The 15,906-nt window shown below is 42.5% G+C and overlaps 1 protein-coding gene across 1 annotated transcript in view; it reads right to left on the reverse strand.

The window, feature by feature from the left end:
- Positions 1-15,906, reverse strand: part of med13a (mediator complex subunit 13a) — a 207,813-nt gene that overhangs the window by 121,856 nt on the left and 70,051 nt on the right. The window contains exon 3 of the mRNA XM_061898202.1: positions 8,271-8,439. Within this exon, the coding sequence (XP_061754186.1) occupies positions 8,271-8,439 (169 nt within the window). The remainder of the gene's footprint in view (positions 1-8,270; positions 8,440-15,906) is intronic.

A 15,906-nucleotide genomic window follows, 5' to 3' on the forward strand; every position in this document is an offset into this window, starting at 1 on the left:
TGTCATCAAACCGGTAACCCCGCCACTTATTGCACCATCATTTGTGGACACAAAATGATAGGATGTAAACGAACAAGGCAAAACATGAAAAGAAGGCCTTTGTCTGTTGAAATCTCTCAGTGACTGGAGCACATTAAAGGGAACAGAAAACCATCCTTGACAACAGCTAACGTTCAGGGTGGTTGTGTCACTATTTATAACCTGCCTGGTCTGTCCCCAGACAGCAGACGGGGGAGAGAGAGAAAACAGAAAGAGAAAATTCCACAGCTTTTTAAAAGATTTTTTTTCTCCTGACCAGGGTTTGTATCTATTTCAGTTAAGTTCAGTTTATTTCGAACATGCATACGTTACACTGTAATGCATCACTTATTTCCAATTGTCTCATTACAGCACGTCTGAAAAGGAGTAGGAAGAAGCTGATCTTATTTAATCCTCCCCCTTTTCATACCATAGCAATTTTATACTATGTCCTTGTTCTTTGTAACAGAACAGTGAACACATAAATAATAAATAAATAATATACTATAGTAGTGTTGCTCTGATACCAATATTTTGGTACCGGTACCGCTAGCTAGCTCACCATGTCTTAAAGCACCTCTTCCGGTGGGCGTTTCAGTGTTATAACTTCACCTTTATCGTTAGTTTTTAAGCCAAAATGCGTCCTTTCTCCCTTTTCTGTCTACACACCTTGTCTGTTTGTAAGTACTCCGTGATTGTGCACTACAGCAGTGGTTCTCAAATGGGGGTACGCATACCCCTGAGGGTACTTGAAGGTATGCCAAGAGGTACGTGAGATTTTTTTAAAATATTCTAAAAATAGCAGCAATTCTAAAATCCATTATAAATACACTTATTGAATAATACCTCAACAAAATATGAATGTAAGTTCATAAACTGTAAAAAAAAATACAACAATGCAATATTCAGTGTTGACAGCTAGAATTTGAGTGAAGTGAAGTGAATTATATTTATATAGCGCTTTTCTCAAGTGACTCAAAGCGCTTTACATAATGACACCCAATATTTAAGTTACATTTAAACCAGTGTGGGTGGCACTCGGAGCAGGTGGGTAAAGTGTCTTGCCCAAGGACACAACGGCAGTAACTAGGATGGCACAAGCGGGAAACGAACCTGCAACCCTCAAGTTGCTAGCACGGCCACTCTACCAACCGAGCTATGCCGCCCCTGGTACATTCCTTGTGGTGATGTTCCATAAATATCGATGTTAAAGATTTCTTTTTTTGTGAAGAAATGTTTAGAATTAAGTTCATGAATTCGGATGGATCTCTATTTCAATCCCGAAAGAGGGCACTTTAAGTTGATGATTACTTCTATGTGTAGAAATCTTTATTTATAATTGAATCACTTGTTTATTTATCAACAAGTTTTCAGTTGTTTTTTTTTATTTTTTTCCAAATAGTTCAAGAAAGACCACTACAAATGAGCAATATTTTGCACTGTTATACAATTTAATAAATCAGAAACTGATGACATAGAGCTGTATTTTACTTCTTTATCTCTTTTTTTTTCAACCAAAAATGTTTTGCACTGTTTAGGGGGTACTTGAATTAAATAAATGTACACAGGGGGTACATCATTGAAAAAAGGTTGAGAACCACTGCACTACAGAATATGCTCGTTTGCTCGTAAACCAGCAATGACACAACGTGATGACGACGAAGGCGCGGGGGGTAATCAGGGACAGGGGGGCTGACCGGTACTTTCAGAGGCGGTATAGTACCGAATATGATTCATTAGTATCCCGGTTCTATACCGATACCAGTATACCGTACAACTCTATGCCATAGTAAGTAAACAAATATTAAATACATAAATAAACTTTATCTCAATAAAAGATTGTAATCAAACTAAAGAAATAAAGAGTACACCAATCCTTTCATCATCTTATTATTGTATTATCTACTAAACTAAATCTCAGGGACAAAAAACACATAAACAGGCTCACAATGGTGCAAAGGAGAGACAAACTGACAGAGTTCTGGACGTTTCTGAAATATATTGGCTGGTAAACACACAAGTGTGTGTGTGTGTGTGTGTGTGTGTGTGTGTGTGTGTGTGTGTGTGTGTGTGTGTGCGTGCGTGCGTGCGTGTGTGTGTGTGTGCGCAACAAACATTCTGTTGCTGCATGGCCCAGTGGTCACCTGACTGGGCAATCTGGCCACACACAAACACAACAACATGTTGACACATCCACACACCAGCATGAGTTGGAACTCAATGGCGAGTAAAAAAAAACAACAAAACAATGTTAAATGTAGTAATCGTAAAACCCAGAAGAATAACTTTAAAAAGTTGACAGGAGATTGAGGAATGTGGTGACTAATGCTGTTGTGTAGGTTGGTAAATATTTGCATTAGGGTTTTCAATGTCAACGCCTCACAAAAATTGCATTAATTATGTACAGGGATGGTAACAATAAAGGGCAAGAATGACATCTGTGGTAAAACTCCCGTTGGTTAGTGTTATTGGATTGAATTAAAACTATTGAAAAACTGTGTGTTGTGTTTTAGTTTTATCCTGCCTTCTCCTTTTCTGCACCTGTGTTATAAGTGTTTCATCCTCAGCAAGTGGCGGACCTTGTGGCACACCTGCTCTCAATTAACCCGGCAATATTTAGGCTTGTCACTGACAGCTTAGCCTCACCGGTCATTGTATCCAGAACTCCTCTCGTGCATGCACCTGCTTCGCCAGTCCTAGTAGGTTTTCGCTATTTTGTCCTGAATTCCCTAACCTCTTGTGTGTTTATTTCCTAGTCCCCCTGAGGTAAAAGGATTTCTTGTGCTGGACTCTTGCCTTGCTCAGGGTGCCCTGGCCCTTTCTTCTGCGGACCTCTGAGGAACCTATTTTGCCCAGATTACATGGTGTGTTTCTGCCCCATCGCCCTTAGTTATCCCTTTTTGTCTAATTAAATGTTTTCATTTTTTGTAATCCCACCTTGTCTCCCATCTCTGCAAGACCCTAACACTGTGATTGATAACCACACTTTAATACATTTAATAGGCCGACAAGCATTCGTGTCGAACTTTGTTATTGTATACTGTTGGTGACTGTTGGTCAGACTCTGGGTGTGGGTGGAGCTAACACACCAGGTGCCAAATTAGTAATTAATGGCTGCAGCTTGTTAATGCTGTGTGCAGGCAAACACAATTCTGTGTGCTGTTTGCTGTCCGCCATCTTCCGTGTCCACACCAACAGGCTATGGGCCCAGGAAAGAGTTTGGGAGCCGATGGAACCACATGTGTATTGAAAGAGATAAAAATAACTGTGAACTTTGGGAAACTTTTTTTCGCGCACCTGCGTCCGCTTGACATAAAAAGCACCATACTCGGTGACCCGCCTGGTGAAGATGACAACGATGCTGCGGGAGAAGACGCCAATAAATACGAAGGGGTGTATGCAGCTCTGATTCAACTATTGGACGATAAAAGTTTTCAAAAATATTCATGACAGATGCTACAGATAATGGCAGGAAGGCGCTGGACATCCTGGGAGGTTATTATGTGTGTAAGGGGAAACCACGCTTAAAAAAGAATGAACGAGAGTGTCACAGATTACATCATCCGAGCAGAGAAAGCCATCACAGCACTGTGCAATACAGAAGAGACTATGAGTGACGGCTCACTGACCGCAATGATATTAAAAGGCCTGCCTCTCGTATTTAAATATTTCTCTGTTTACGTGACACAAATGGATGATAAGTTAACATTTGCTGATTTTAAAACAAAGCTGAGGAGCATTGAAAGCACGGAAAAGTTTGATGCTGCTGGTTTTGGAGAAGACAGCGTGATGAAAGTCAAGAAAAGAGACGATTGGCAAGGGAAACTCACCTGTTAAAACTGGGGCAAAAAAGGACACAAAGCCGCAGAGTGTACGCCAGCCTCTGCTAAGCGCAGCGAGCAGAAACAATGGTGTCATTTGTGTTAAAGTAACAAAGTGGGACGAAGTGAAGCAAGCAGTTTATGAGGACCACATTAGCATTCAAAGTGGACGACGCCCTGCTCAGAGGACTGGAGTTGAGGAGCCTCATGGTGGACTCGGGAGCAACAAAGCACATCATCGCACATTGGACATTTTGTGACATCTGACCCCAGTTTTTAGCCCCACAGCCAAATAATGGCTGGCAGCGGAACTTAGCTCTCCAATCAGCTAAACAGACTCAGTAACTCCACTGTGACGTCTTGGACAATATACTGAAGAATACAAAAAAACGGACCAATTTCAAAAATAACTCCTTTGGAAAGAAATTATACTAACACAGACACTCGTAAATGTGCTCGTATGATAGCATTGCTAACAATGCTAGCTTGATTACATTACAATAGCACGTACAAATATGCATGAAAACATTCCTACACACATCAGAAATGGGACGGCTTAGTTAGTAAGAATTGGTTTAGTTATACTGTAACAGAGGGGGAGGGAACCTATGGCTCTAGAGCCAGATGTGGCTCTTTTGATGACTGCACCTGGCTCTCAGATAAATCTTAGCTGATATTGCTTAACACGGTACATAATGAATAATTCCGCTGGTAATCACAATGTCAAAAATAATGTTCAAAATATAAAGCATTCTCATGCAATTTAATCCATCCATCCGGTTTCTACCGCACCTGTTCAAGAAGTCGCATTAATGGTAAGAAGTATTTTATTTATTGTTTGTTTGCTTCAGAATAACAATATTATTAAAAATAATAAGACACTTATTATAGTCTAAAAATGTTGGTCTTACTTAAAAAGGCACGCATTTAGCTGTTTCAGTCTTCAAAAAAATATTATATGGCTCTTACGGAAATACTTTTTAAAACATTTGGCTTGTATGGCTCTCTCAGCCAAAAAGGTTCCCGACTCCTGCTGTAACATTAACAAACAATGCTTGGAGTGATGAAAGAAGAATCCATACGAGTAAAAACGCTATGGACGATTAGAAGACGGAACGGCACTTCTACTTCTGGTTTAAAGCTTTAAACAGCAAAAAACACTTAGAGGCATTCAGTCAGCTGTGCTTGCAGTGAGCTAACTCGTCCAAAAAATGGCGCCATAGCACAAACAATAACACACCATTCAAGCGTCTTTGCATGTATTTAATGAAAACTATTTGCTCAGCAAAAAAAATCCATGAATTAGCCACACCACTTTAGGAGCCGCACGGCTTAAAGCGTAGGAAAAAAAGAGAGTAGTCCAGAATTTACAGTTGTCTACATCGCGCAACCCTAATTGGACTCCAAATATAAGGATCTATTTTAAAATAGGCAAGCAATTTACAGCAATGAACTGCTCCTTATTGCTCCCCTCACCTCCCAGGGGGTGGAACAAGGGGATAGGTCAAATGCAAAGAGTAATTTCACCACACCTAGAACGTAAGGCCTATTTGTGACATGGTGGACACATCATCCTTCCTCTTCTGGCTTACAATGAGCATTTGCTTGTCCCACAACATCCCACATTGCCGCAATTCCTCTAATGTGTGAATTATTTTTCAGTCATTCTGACATTTGTCATAGATGGCTGTTGTTTATTACATGTGGGAGGAGCGATCGCATTCTTCGAATGACACGTCATTATCACACACATATGTAGGTTGGGTAAACCAGCGCTCCATGGTATTGACGTTTGGATTATTCAGTTGAATTCAATTTTGTCTTATTTGAGAGGGATATTTTATGTTGAACATTTATCTATGCATTGAAATGTAAACACACCTGATTCTAGCCAATTGTCCTCCTAGAGTGAGTACAAATGTATTTGTTTCAGTTCTGCAATGGAGGAAAATAAATCATCGGCTGCCAAGGTGAATTATAAATAACTTCAGCTCTGGACATCAACTGAAAATCTAGTCAATATTATTTATTTTTGGATAAAAAACTTTGGAGAGAGAGTCATGTTCAGCCTGCTCACGGACTACCGAGCCAGCCTTGCCACCTTTGGACTTCCACACGCTTCTCAACATACACCTCCAACACCTGCTGGTAACACTCATTGTAAACGCCTCACATAGTCCTGCACCCACCTTTTTATTTATTTACAGGCTCATTGCTATATCTACAATAAGTACGCCAACGGCTAAACAGCAATTCTGCCTCAGTGCCGTCTTCTTCTCCCCTAAAATGTTACAAAAACAAATTTTTGACTTTTAATACAAACCCTGTTTTCATATGAGTTGGGAAATTGTGTTGGATGTAACTATAAATGGAATACAATGATTTGCAAATAATTTTCAACCCATATTCAGTTGAATATGCTACAAGGACAACAGATTTGATTTTTGTTTTTTTTGGCAAATAATCATTAACTTTAGAATTTGATGCCAGCAACACATGACAAAGAAGTTGGGAAAGGTGGCAATAAATAATGATAAAGTTGAAGAATGCTCATCAAACACTTATATGGAACATCCCACAGGTGTGCAGGCTAATTGGGAAGAGGTGGGTGCCATGATTGAGTATAAAAACAGCTTCTCAAAAATGATAAGTCTTTCACAAGAAAGGATGGGGCGAGGTACACCCCTTTGTCAGCAAATAGTCAAACAGTTTAAGAGCAACATTTTTCAAAGTGCAATTGCAAGAATTTTAGGAATTTTAACATCTATGCTCCATAATATCATCAAACGGTTCAGAGAATCTGGAGAAATCACTCCACGTAAGCGGCATGGCCGGAAACCAACATTGAATGACCGTGACCTTCGATCCCTCACTGTATCAAAAACCGACCTCAATCTCTAAAGGATATCACCATATGGGCACTGGAACACTTCAGAAAACCACTGTCATTAAATACAATTCGTCGCTACATCTGTAAGTGCGAGTTAAAACTCTACTACGCAACGCGAAAGCCATTTATCAACAACATCCAGCAACGCCGCCGGCCTCTCTAGGCCCAAAATCATCTAAGATGGACTGATGAAAAATGGAAGAGTGTTCTGTGGTCTGAAAAGTCCACATTTCAAATTGACTTAGGAAAAATTCAACATCGTGTCATCCAGACCAAAGGGGAAGCGAACCATCCAGACTGTTATCGACGCAAAGTTCAAAAGCCAGCATCTGTGATGGTATGGGGATGCATTAGTGCCCATAGCATGGGTAACTTACACATCTGTGAAGGCACCATTAATGCTGAAAGGTACATACAGGTTTTGGAACAACATATGCTGCCATCTAAGAGCCGTCTTTTTCATGGACGCCCCTGCTTATTTCAGCAAGACAATGCCAAGCCACATTCAGCACGTGTTACAACAGCGTGGCTTCGTAAAAAAAGAGTACGGGTACTTTTCTGGCCCGCCTGCAGTCCAGACCTGTCTCCCGTCGAAAATGTGTGGCGCATTATGAAGCGTAAAATACCACAGCGGAGACCCCGACTGAAGCTCTACATAAAACAAGAATGGGAAAGAATTCCACTTTCAAAGCTTCAACAATTAGTTTCCTCAGTTCCCAAACGTTTATTGAGTGTTGTTAAAAGAAAAGGTGATGTAACACAGTGTTGAACATTACACAGTGGTGAACATGCCCTTTCCCAACTACTTTGGCATGTGTTGCAGCCATGAAATTCTAAGTTATTATTTGCAAAAAAAAAAAAAAAATTTATGAATTTGAACATCAAATATCTTGTCTTTGTAGTGCATTCAACTGAATATGAGTTGAAAAGGATTTGCAAATCATTGTATGCCGTTTATATTTACATCTAACACAATTTCCCAACTCACATGGAAACGGGGTTTGTACTTTTAATGACCCGCAGAAACCCTGTTAGTACAGCACCTCTTTCTGATCATCAAATATTTGTGTTGCAGCATACAGCTCCAAAGAGCCCTAAAATGACCTGCTGGACCAGGATCGGGGCTAATCTAGACCTTTATGGTAACATCAATATTCTATAAAGTCTAATAGAATTATTATCATTCTGTTATTTTCAATAACGCTTAATTGCATCTAAAACAACCTCCAGGCAAGCTCTCTACTCAGTGCACAAATAAAACCGGCAAGGTGCAGACAGGCAACAGCAAACTCTTTGAAAATAAAATAAAAGTTAATTTCGCAAATGAGCGAGTAGCAGTATTATTAACACTGTTGTTGATTAGAAATATATATTTGCGTTCATAGCTTTATTTAAGCTCAGTGTGCTCTCTGCAGCTGAACGTTAAACAAACAGAGCTGATAGAAGGGTGGGTGGAGACTTGCACAACACACTGAGTAACATCAGACCACATTGCAGCCGTAACAAAAGTAGAAGAAAAGGAGCAACGAGCTAACACCAACCTCTTGTTGATGGGCTTCTCTTCCTTCTCGTAGGGTTTGACAAACCACTTGCCAATGCGCACAAAGCTGCGATTCATGAGGCAGCGCTCCAGCAGGTTATGGATGGCTTTGAACAGCAGCGTGCGACACTCGTAGGAAAGGCCATTCTCCCACAGTCCGTCATCCTCAGCTGAAAAAAAAAATAAATATGCAAACATTGAGGAGGTGGAGGGATTTTCTTTGACAGTTTTGGAGCCATTGAGAGAAACCCTTCATGTATTTAAAGAACAAATGTTTCAGATTGAAGCGGGATAGCCGATAGCACAGGAGCAGCAAATAGCTAGCAAGTAGGAGATCACTTCCTTCACTTTAGTTACTGCACTATAATATAATCAACTACATGACATGGAAACACTTTGTTTACAAAGCTAGTGTCAAAACAGCTCATGTAAAACAGGGGTGTCCAACTCGCCACATCGCAGTAATGGCTGCTTTTAGAGGGCCAATTTAAAAAAAAATATTTACATTATGCATCCGGGTAAACCTGTGATTAATCATGATTATTCGCAATGCATATGCATTTGATTATTAGATATTTTTATGTATAACTGGCTTTAGAATCATAAATAAAGGTTAGGAGCAGATATTTAACTATTTGTTTTTATATCAAAAGAAAATTTTGCAATGCAGTACATAATAATATAATTGGCATGATCAGATAATATCAAAATATGCATTTTTTTCTCCGTCAAAATTGAAAGAACGAATGCATTTCGGAAAGAAAAAAAAAAGTATTTCATTGGCTTTCGCGGGCCACATAAAATGTTGAGTTTGATTTCCCTGATGTAATAATATGCTTTGCTTTACTGACTGCAGTCTAGGAATGTAACGATAAACAGTATTAATGATAACCATGGTAAAACTCTCGACAGTTAGTATTAATGTTTTGAATTAAAATGATTACAACAACGTGACTGATAACTGCACTGATTTACAAGGCCAGCTCGCTGGCCTAAATGCTAACATGAAAACAAAAAACATTACCGTCTTTCATTATTAGAAGAAACAACATATGAACAGATTGCTGTCCAAGCAACTAAGCTATTCAATTGTGAATAGTAGGGCTGGGCGATGTGACCTTTTATTAATATCTCGATATTTTTAGGCCATGTCACGATACACGATATATATCTCGATATTTTGTCTTAGCCTTAAATGAACACTTGATACATATAATCATAGCAGTATGATGATTCTATATGTCTACATTAAAACATTCTTTTTCATACTGCATTAATATATGCTCATTTTAAACTTTCATGCAGAAGGAAATCCCAACTAAGTCAATTTAAAAAAACTGTATTTAATAAACAATTATCAGGTGGTGGCACAAACATTCATGTAGTTTCTAAAACAGAAAGTGCAAGATTGTCAGAGACATTTTAAAACAAGCTATGAGTGCACTTTTGTGGATGATGTCACTAAGATAACCCAACACTAAATTAGAGTGCACTTTTTGTAAAAAACACCACTACAATATTTGAAAACAAATAAAGTGCATGATGTCGGACACGGTATTTCAAAAACTGTAAAATAAAAATGAGCTGCATAATAGGAAATCAAAAAAAATAAATAAAATAAAATCAAAAAGTACTTTATTGATCCCTCGGGGATCAACAAAGTACTTTCTTTTCTATTCTATTCTATTCTATTCCATTCTATTCTATTCTGTTCTATTCTATTCTAAATAGTGTATGTCTTTCGCTATGTGGGTAGGTTACTGCGGACATTATCTCCTGTTTTTGACTTTTTTTTTTCATACAGTGTTGATCTGGAAATGGAAGACGCCAGGCTCAAACGGCTCAGTGCTGGTTGCTTCGGCCTTTTGTGGGTGTGCACCAACCGGAGATGTTGACATGCGGAGTTTCAAGCACTCTTCATTCTCTAGTGGGTGACTTTTCAAATGATGCTACAAATTAGCAGTGCTGCTACTTTTTGTAGCAATGCTTTTGCCGCATACCTGAGGTATGTTCAACATCTTCCCGCTTGAAGCTGTTTTTCTTGGGAATTAATTATCCTTCCTCCATTTGTTACCAAAGATTTGCACCTTCTCTCTCTCGTACTACCACTCGCACTGCTCCGGTAGCACCAGCTGCCATAGCTAACGTTACCCATGCCGCTACCTCTCTACTTGGTGAGGGCGCATGACGTTGCACACAACGTTGCATGGACATATGTAACAAGGTGCGCTTGTTTTATATCTCTGTGAGGGAGAGACAAGAAAGAGTGAGAAAAGCCTGCAGTGTAATGTCCGCAGCTAAAAGCAACTGCGTGAGAACGTATACTCGAATGCTCACATTATAGTTATTTTCTACATCGCACGGAGACAAACCCAGTATATAGTGAGTATATCTGATATATCGCCCAGCCCTAGTGCACAGTGAACCTACAAGCTGTAATCTCTTATAACAGACTGATGGTTCTATACTCAGAAGAATATGAGACAGAGGTATTTTTACAGTGCATTCAAAGATCGCTGAACAGACTAGGATGCCACATTGCCGCCAGTGAAGCATAAAACAAATTACAAAATAGTGAGCTTTCTAACAGTGTGTCAGTATATTTATTCTTTTAACTTGGTCAAAATTTTCCGTGTGAGTGTTAGTACTTTTAAAGCTCATTCAACAATGTTGTGACAATAATGATAACCGTGATAATTTTGGTCTGTGATAGGAAATTGTCACATCATTACATCCTACTGCATTGTTTCCATGCATTCAGATATTTGCCGCAAGTTTACAAAGTTGGTCAGCACATGGCGTCGAGCAGTAAACTGAATTAGTAGGGGTGTAACGGTACGTGTATTGGTATTGAACCGATTCGGTACGGGGGTTTCGGTTCGGTTCGGAGGTGTACCGAACGAGTTTCCACACGGACATATTAGGTAGCGCACCCCAGGTTGTGTAAACAATGGAGAGCGAGGCACAACACGCGGCAGGCTAGCAGCGACCAGGCTGGGACAACATGTCCCAAGTTGACAAAAGTCAAAGTGTTCCCGTTTGGGAACACTTTGGCTGCGCGGTGCGATACAACAATGGAGGACGGAGGTTTAGATAGATAGATAGATAGATAGTACTTTATTGATTCCTTCGGGAAAATTAAAATTCCAGCAGCAGTGTACAGAGTTGAGATCAATTTAAAAAAAAGTAAAAAGTAAATAATGGGGGTTTAAAAGGAAACAAAATAGAGAAATATTACAAAAAGAATAAAAACAATGGGAATAACAATATAACAGTAAAATAAGAATATAACAAGACAAAGTAGGCAGTAGAGACCATGTTATGAAAACGTATTGCACTGTTAATCCCCTGTCATCCTAATTCAGCAGCAGTAGGGTAGGCTTCCACCAACACGTCAAACATGCTAACTCCTTTGAAGCGTCACCACCGCATTCAAGCAGCCTCTCCTCGGCGAGTCAGGCAGGGCTGAAGCAACAACAAATGTTTTTATAGCAGCAGATTTAAGACCATCCATCCATCCATTTTCTACCGCTTGTCCCATGCGGGGTATCAGGGGATTGCTGTATTGCATTAAAAACTAGATTTTGACCCACTTCTATGGTGGAAGAACAATAAGGCCATATATAGTATCCTCTTAATGCCAAGTTAGCCAGGCTGAGTTGATGAACGTGGACCTCGACTTAAACAAGTTGAAAAACGTATTGGGATGTTTGTATTCAGTGGTCAATTGTACGGAATATGTACTGTACTGTGCAAACTACTAAAAAAGGAATCAATCAATCAAAAAAAGCACTTTAGATGTAGAAAAGTGTTGTTAAGAAACCATTCTTAACCTTACCTTATTTAGTTTTTATTTTATATATGTTGACCACAATAACCCTGGCAATGGACCCTGTGTGTATATGTATGTTATGCCATTGTTTACAAATTTGGTAGATAAATAACCAAGAAATTTATATTTTGTTGTTTTCTTACTGTACCGAAAATGAACCGAACCGTGATTTCTAAACCGAGGTACGTACCGAACCGAAAATTTTGTGTACCGTTACACCCCTATGAATTAATACTCCAAAGTTAGTGGTCAGTCTTCGTTTCCACAGAGTTTAATGAATATATGCTTGCAAACAACTATGCTTTTGTTGTTTTATGTCAATTTCTGAACGTTAAAATCTTGCCAAGTGTGGCTAAGTTCGATTGTCATAAGTGACTTTGGGCTTGTTCTTTTTTTTCAAATTGGCTTGCAAATTGAGTAGGTAGCGGGTTGCAGGGTTTTTGTTTTTTTAAGGAGATTATTTAGGTTTGCTTCTCTGCGTGCTTTTGGTATTTTCTTTTTTCTCCAACTCGGCACACCCCTAAACACACTCAAACGTATGTACATTAGAGATGGATTTATGGCTCTTAGAAATAAGCCGGTGTTCTGCGTCAGTACTTTCAAAGAGCAGTATAAAAAACTGGCTTCTTCTTATATTTTTAGTTTTTATAAGTAAGCCGGTGATAACTTGTTGATTTCTTCTCAGAAGTAACCAATGACTACAAATGACCGAGAGAATTCAAAACAGGTTTTTCATTAATTTGATCAAAAACAAGTAGTTTGTAGGTGGCAGTGCCACCTTATCGTGGTAGAGGAGTTTGCGTGTCCCAATGATCCTAGGAGCTATGTTGTCCGGGGGCTTTATGACCCCTGGTATGGTCTCCCAAGGCAAACAGGTTCTAGGTGAGGGATCAGACAAAGAGCAGCTCGAAGACCTCTATGAAGAAGATAAAATATGGACCCAGATTTCCCTCGCTCGGACGCGGGTCACCGGGGCCCCCCTCTGGAGCCAGGCCCGGAGGTGGGGCGCGATGGCGAGCGCCTGGTGGCCGGGCCTGTTCCCATGGGGCCCGGCCGGGCACAGCCCGAAGAGGCAACGTGGGTCACCCCTCCAATGGGGTCACCACCCATAGCAGGGGCCATAGAGGTCGGGTGCAATGTGAGCTGGGCGGCAGTCGAAGGCAGGGCACTTGGCGGTCCAATCCTCGGCTACAGAAGCTAGCTCTTGGGACGTGGAACGTCACCTCACTGGGGGGGAAAGAGCCTGAGCTAGTGCGCAAAGTGGAGAAGTTCCGGCTGGATATAGTCGGACTCACTTCGACGCACAGCAAGGGCTCTGGAACCACTTCTCTCGAGAGTGACTGGACCCTCTTCCACTCTGGCGTTGCCGACAGTGAGAGGCGACGGGCTGGGGTGGCAATTTTGGTTGCCCCCCGGCTTAAAGCCTGCACGTTGGAGTTCAACCCAGTGGACGAAAGGGTAGCCTCCCTACGCCTTCAGGTGGGGGGACGGGTCCTGACTGTTGTTTGTGCTTACGCACCAAACGGCAGTTCAGAGTACCCACCCTTTTTGGGTACACTCGAGGGAGTACTGGAAAGTGCTCTCCCGGGTGATTCCCTTGTCCTACTGGGGGACTTCAACGCTCATGTTGGCAACGACAGTGAAACCTGGAGAGGCGTGATTGGGAAGAATGGCCGCCCGGATCTGAACCCGAGTGGTGTTTTGTTATTGGACTTTTGTGCTCGTCACAATTTGTCCATTACAAACACCATGTTCAAACATAAGGGTGTCCATATGTGCACTTGGCACCAGGACACCCTAGGCCGCAGTTCCATGATCGACTTTGTAGTTGTGTCATCGGATTTGCGGCCTTATGTTTTGGACACTCGAGTGAAGAGAGGGGCGGAGCTTTCTACCGATCACCACCTGGTGGTGAGTTGGCTGCGATGGTGGGAGAGGATGCCGGACCTACCTGGCAGGCCCAAACGCATTGTGAGGGTCTGCTGGGAACGTCTGGCAGAGTCTCCTGTCAGAGAAAGTTTCAATTCCCACCTCCGGAAGAACTTCGAACATGTCACGGACATTGAGTCCGAGTGGACCATGTTCCGCACCTCTATTGTCGAAGCGGCTGATCGGAGCTGTGGCCGCAAGGTAGTTGGTGCCTGTCGGAGCGGCAATCCTAAAACCCCTTGGTGGACACCAGCGGTGAGGGATGCCGTCAAGCTGAAGAAGGAGTCCTATCGAGTCCTTTTGGCTCTTAGGACTCCGGAGGCAGTGGACAGGTAACGACAGGCCAAGCGGTGTGCGGCTTCAGCAGTCGCTGAGGCAAAAACTCGGACATGGGAAAAGTTCGGGGGAGCCATGGAAAACGACTTCCGGACGGCTTCGAAGCGATTCTGGACCACCGTCCGCCGCCTCAGGAAGGGGAAGCAGTGCACTATCAACACCGTGTATGGTGCGGATGGTGTTCTGCTGACCTCGACTGCGGATGTTGTGGATAGGTGGAAAGAATACTTCGAAGACCTCCTCAATCCCACCAACACGTCTTCCTATGAGGAAGCAGTGCCTGGGGAATCTGTGGTGGACTCTCCTATTTCCGGGGCTGAGGTCGCTGAGGTAGTTAAAAAGCTCCTCGGTGGCAAGGCCCCGGGGGTCGACGAGATCCGCCCGGAGTTCCTTAAGGCTCTGGATGCTGTGGGGCTGTCTTGGTTGACAAGACTCTGCAGCATCGCGTGGACATCGGGGGCGGTACCTCTGGATTGGCAGACAGGGGTGGTGGTTCCTCTCTTTAAGAAGGGGGACCGGGGACCGGAGGGTGTGTTCCAACTATCGTGGGATCACATTCCTCAGCCTTCCCGGTAAGTTTTATTCAGGTGTACTGGAGAGGAGGCTACGCCGGATAGTCGAAGCTCGGATTCAGGAGGAACAGTGTGGTTTTCGTCCTGGTCGTGGAACTGTGGACCAGCTCTATACTCTCCGCAGGGTTCTTGAGGGTGCATGGGAGTTTGCCCAACCAGTCTACATGTGCTTTGTGGACTTGGAGAAGGCATTCGACCGTGTCCCTCGGGAAGTCCTGTGGGGAGTGCTCAGAGAGTATGGGGTGTCGGACTGTGTTATTGTGGCGGTCCGCTCCCTGTACAATCAGTGCCAGAGCATGGTCCGCATTGCCGGCAGTAAGTCGAACACATTTCCAGTGAGGGTTGGACTCCGCCAAGGCTGTCCTTTGTCACCGATTCTGTTCATAACTTTTATGGACAGAATTTCTAGGCGCAGTCAAGGCGTTGAGGGGTTCCGGTTTGGTAACCGCAGGATTAAGTCTCTGCTTTTTGCAGATGATGTGGTCCTGATGGCTTCATCTGACCGAGATCTTTAGCTCTCACTGGATCGGTTTGCAGCCGAGTGTGAAGCGACCGGAATGAGAATCAGCACCTCCAAGTCCGAGTCCATGGTTCTCGCCCGGAAAAGGGTGGAGTGCCATCTCTGGGTTGGGGAGGAGCCCCTGCCCCAAGTGGAGGAATTCAAGTACTTAGGAGTCTTGTTCACGAGTGGGGGAAGAGTGGATCGTGAGATCGACAGGCGGATCGGTGCGGTGTCTTCAGTAATGCGGACGTTGTACCGATCCGTTGTGGTGAAGAAGGAGCTGAGCCGGAAGGCAAAGCTCTCAATTTACCGGTCGATCTACGTTCCCATCCTCACCTATGGTCATGAGCTTTGGGTCATGACCGAAAGGATAAGATCACGGGTACAAGCGGCCGAAATGAGTTTCCTCCGCCGTGTGGCGGGGCTCTCCCTTAGAGATAGGGTGAGAAGCTCTGCCATCCGGGAG

The sequence above is a fragment of the Nerophis ophidion genome, linkage group LG04 (assembly GCF_033978795.1).
Source record: "Nerophis ophidion isolate RoL-2023_Sa linkage group LG04, RoL_Noph_v1.0, whole genome shotgun sequence".
NCBI classification, from domain to species: Eukaryota; Metazoa; Chordata; class Actinopteri; order Syngnathiformes; family Syngnathidae; genus Nerophis; species Nerophis ophidion.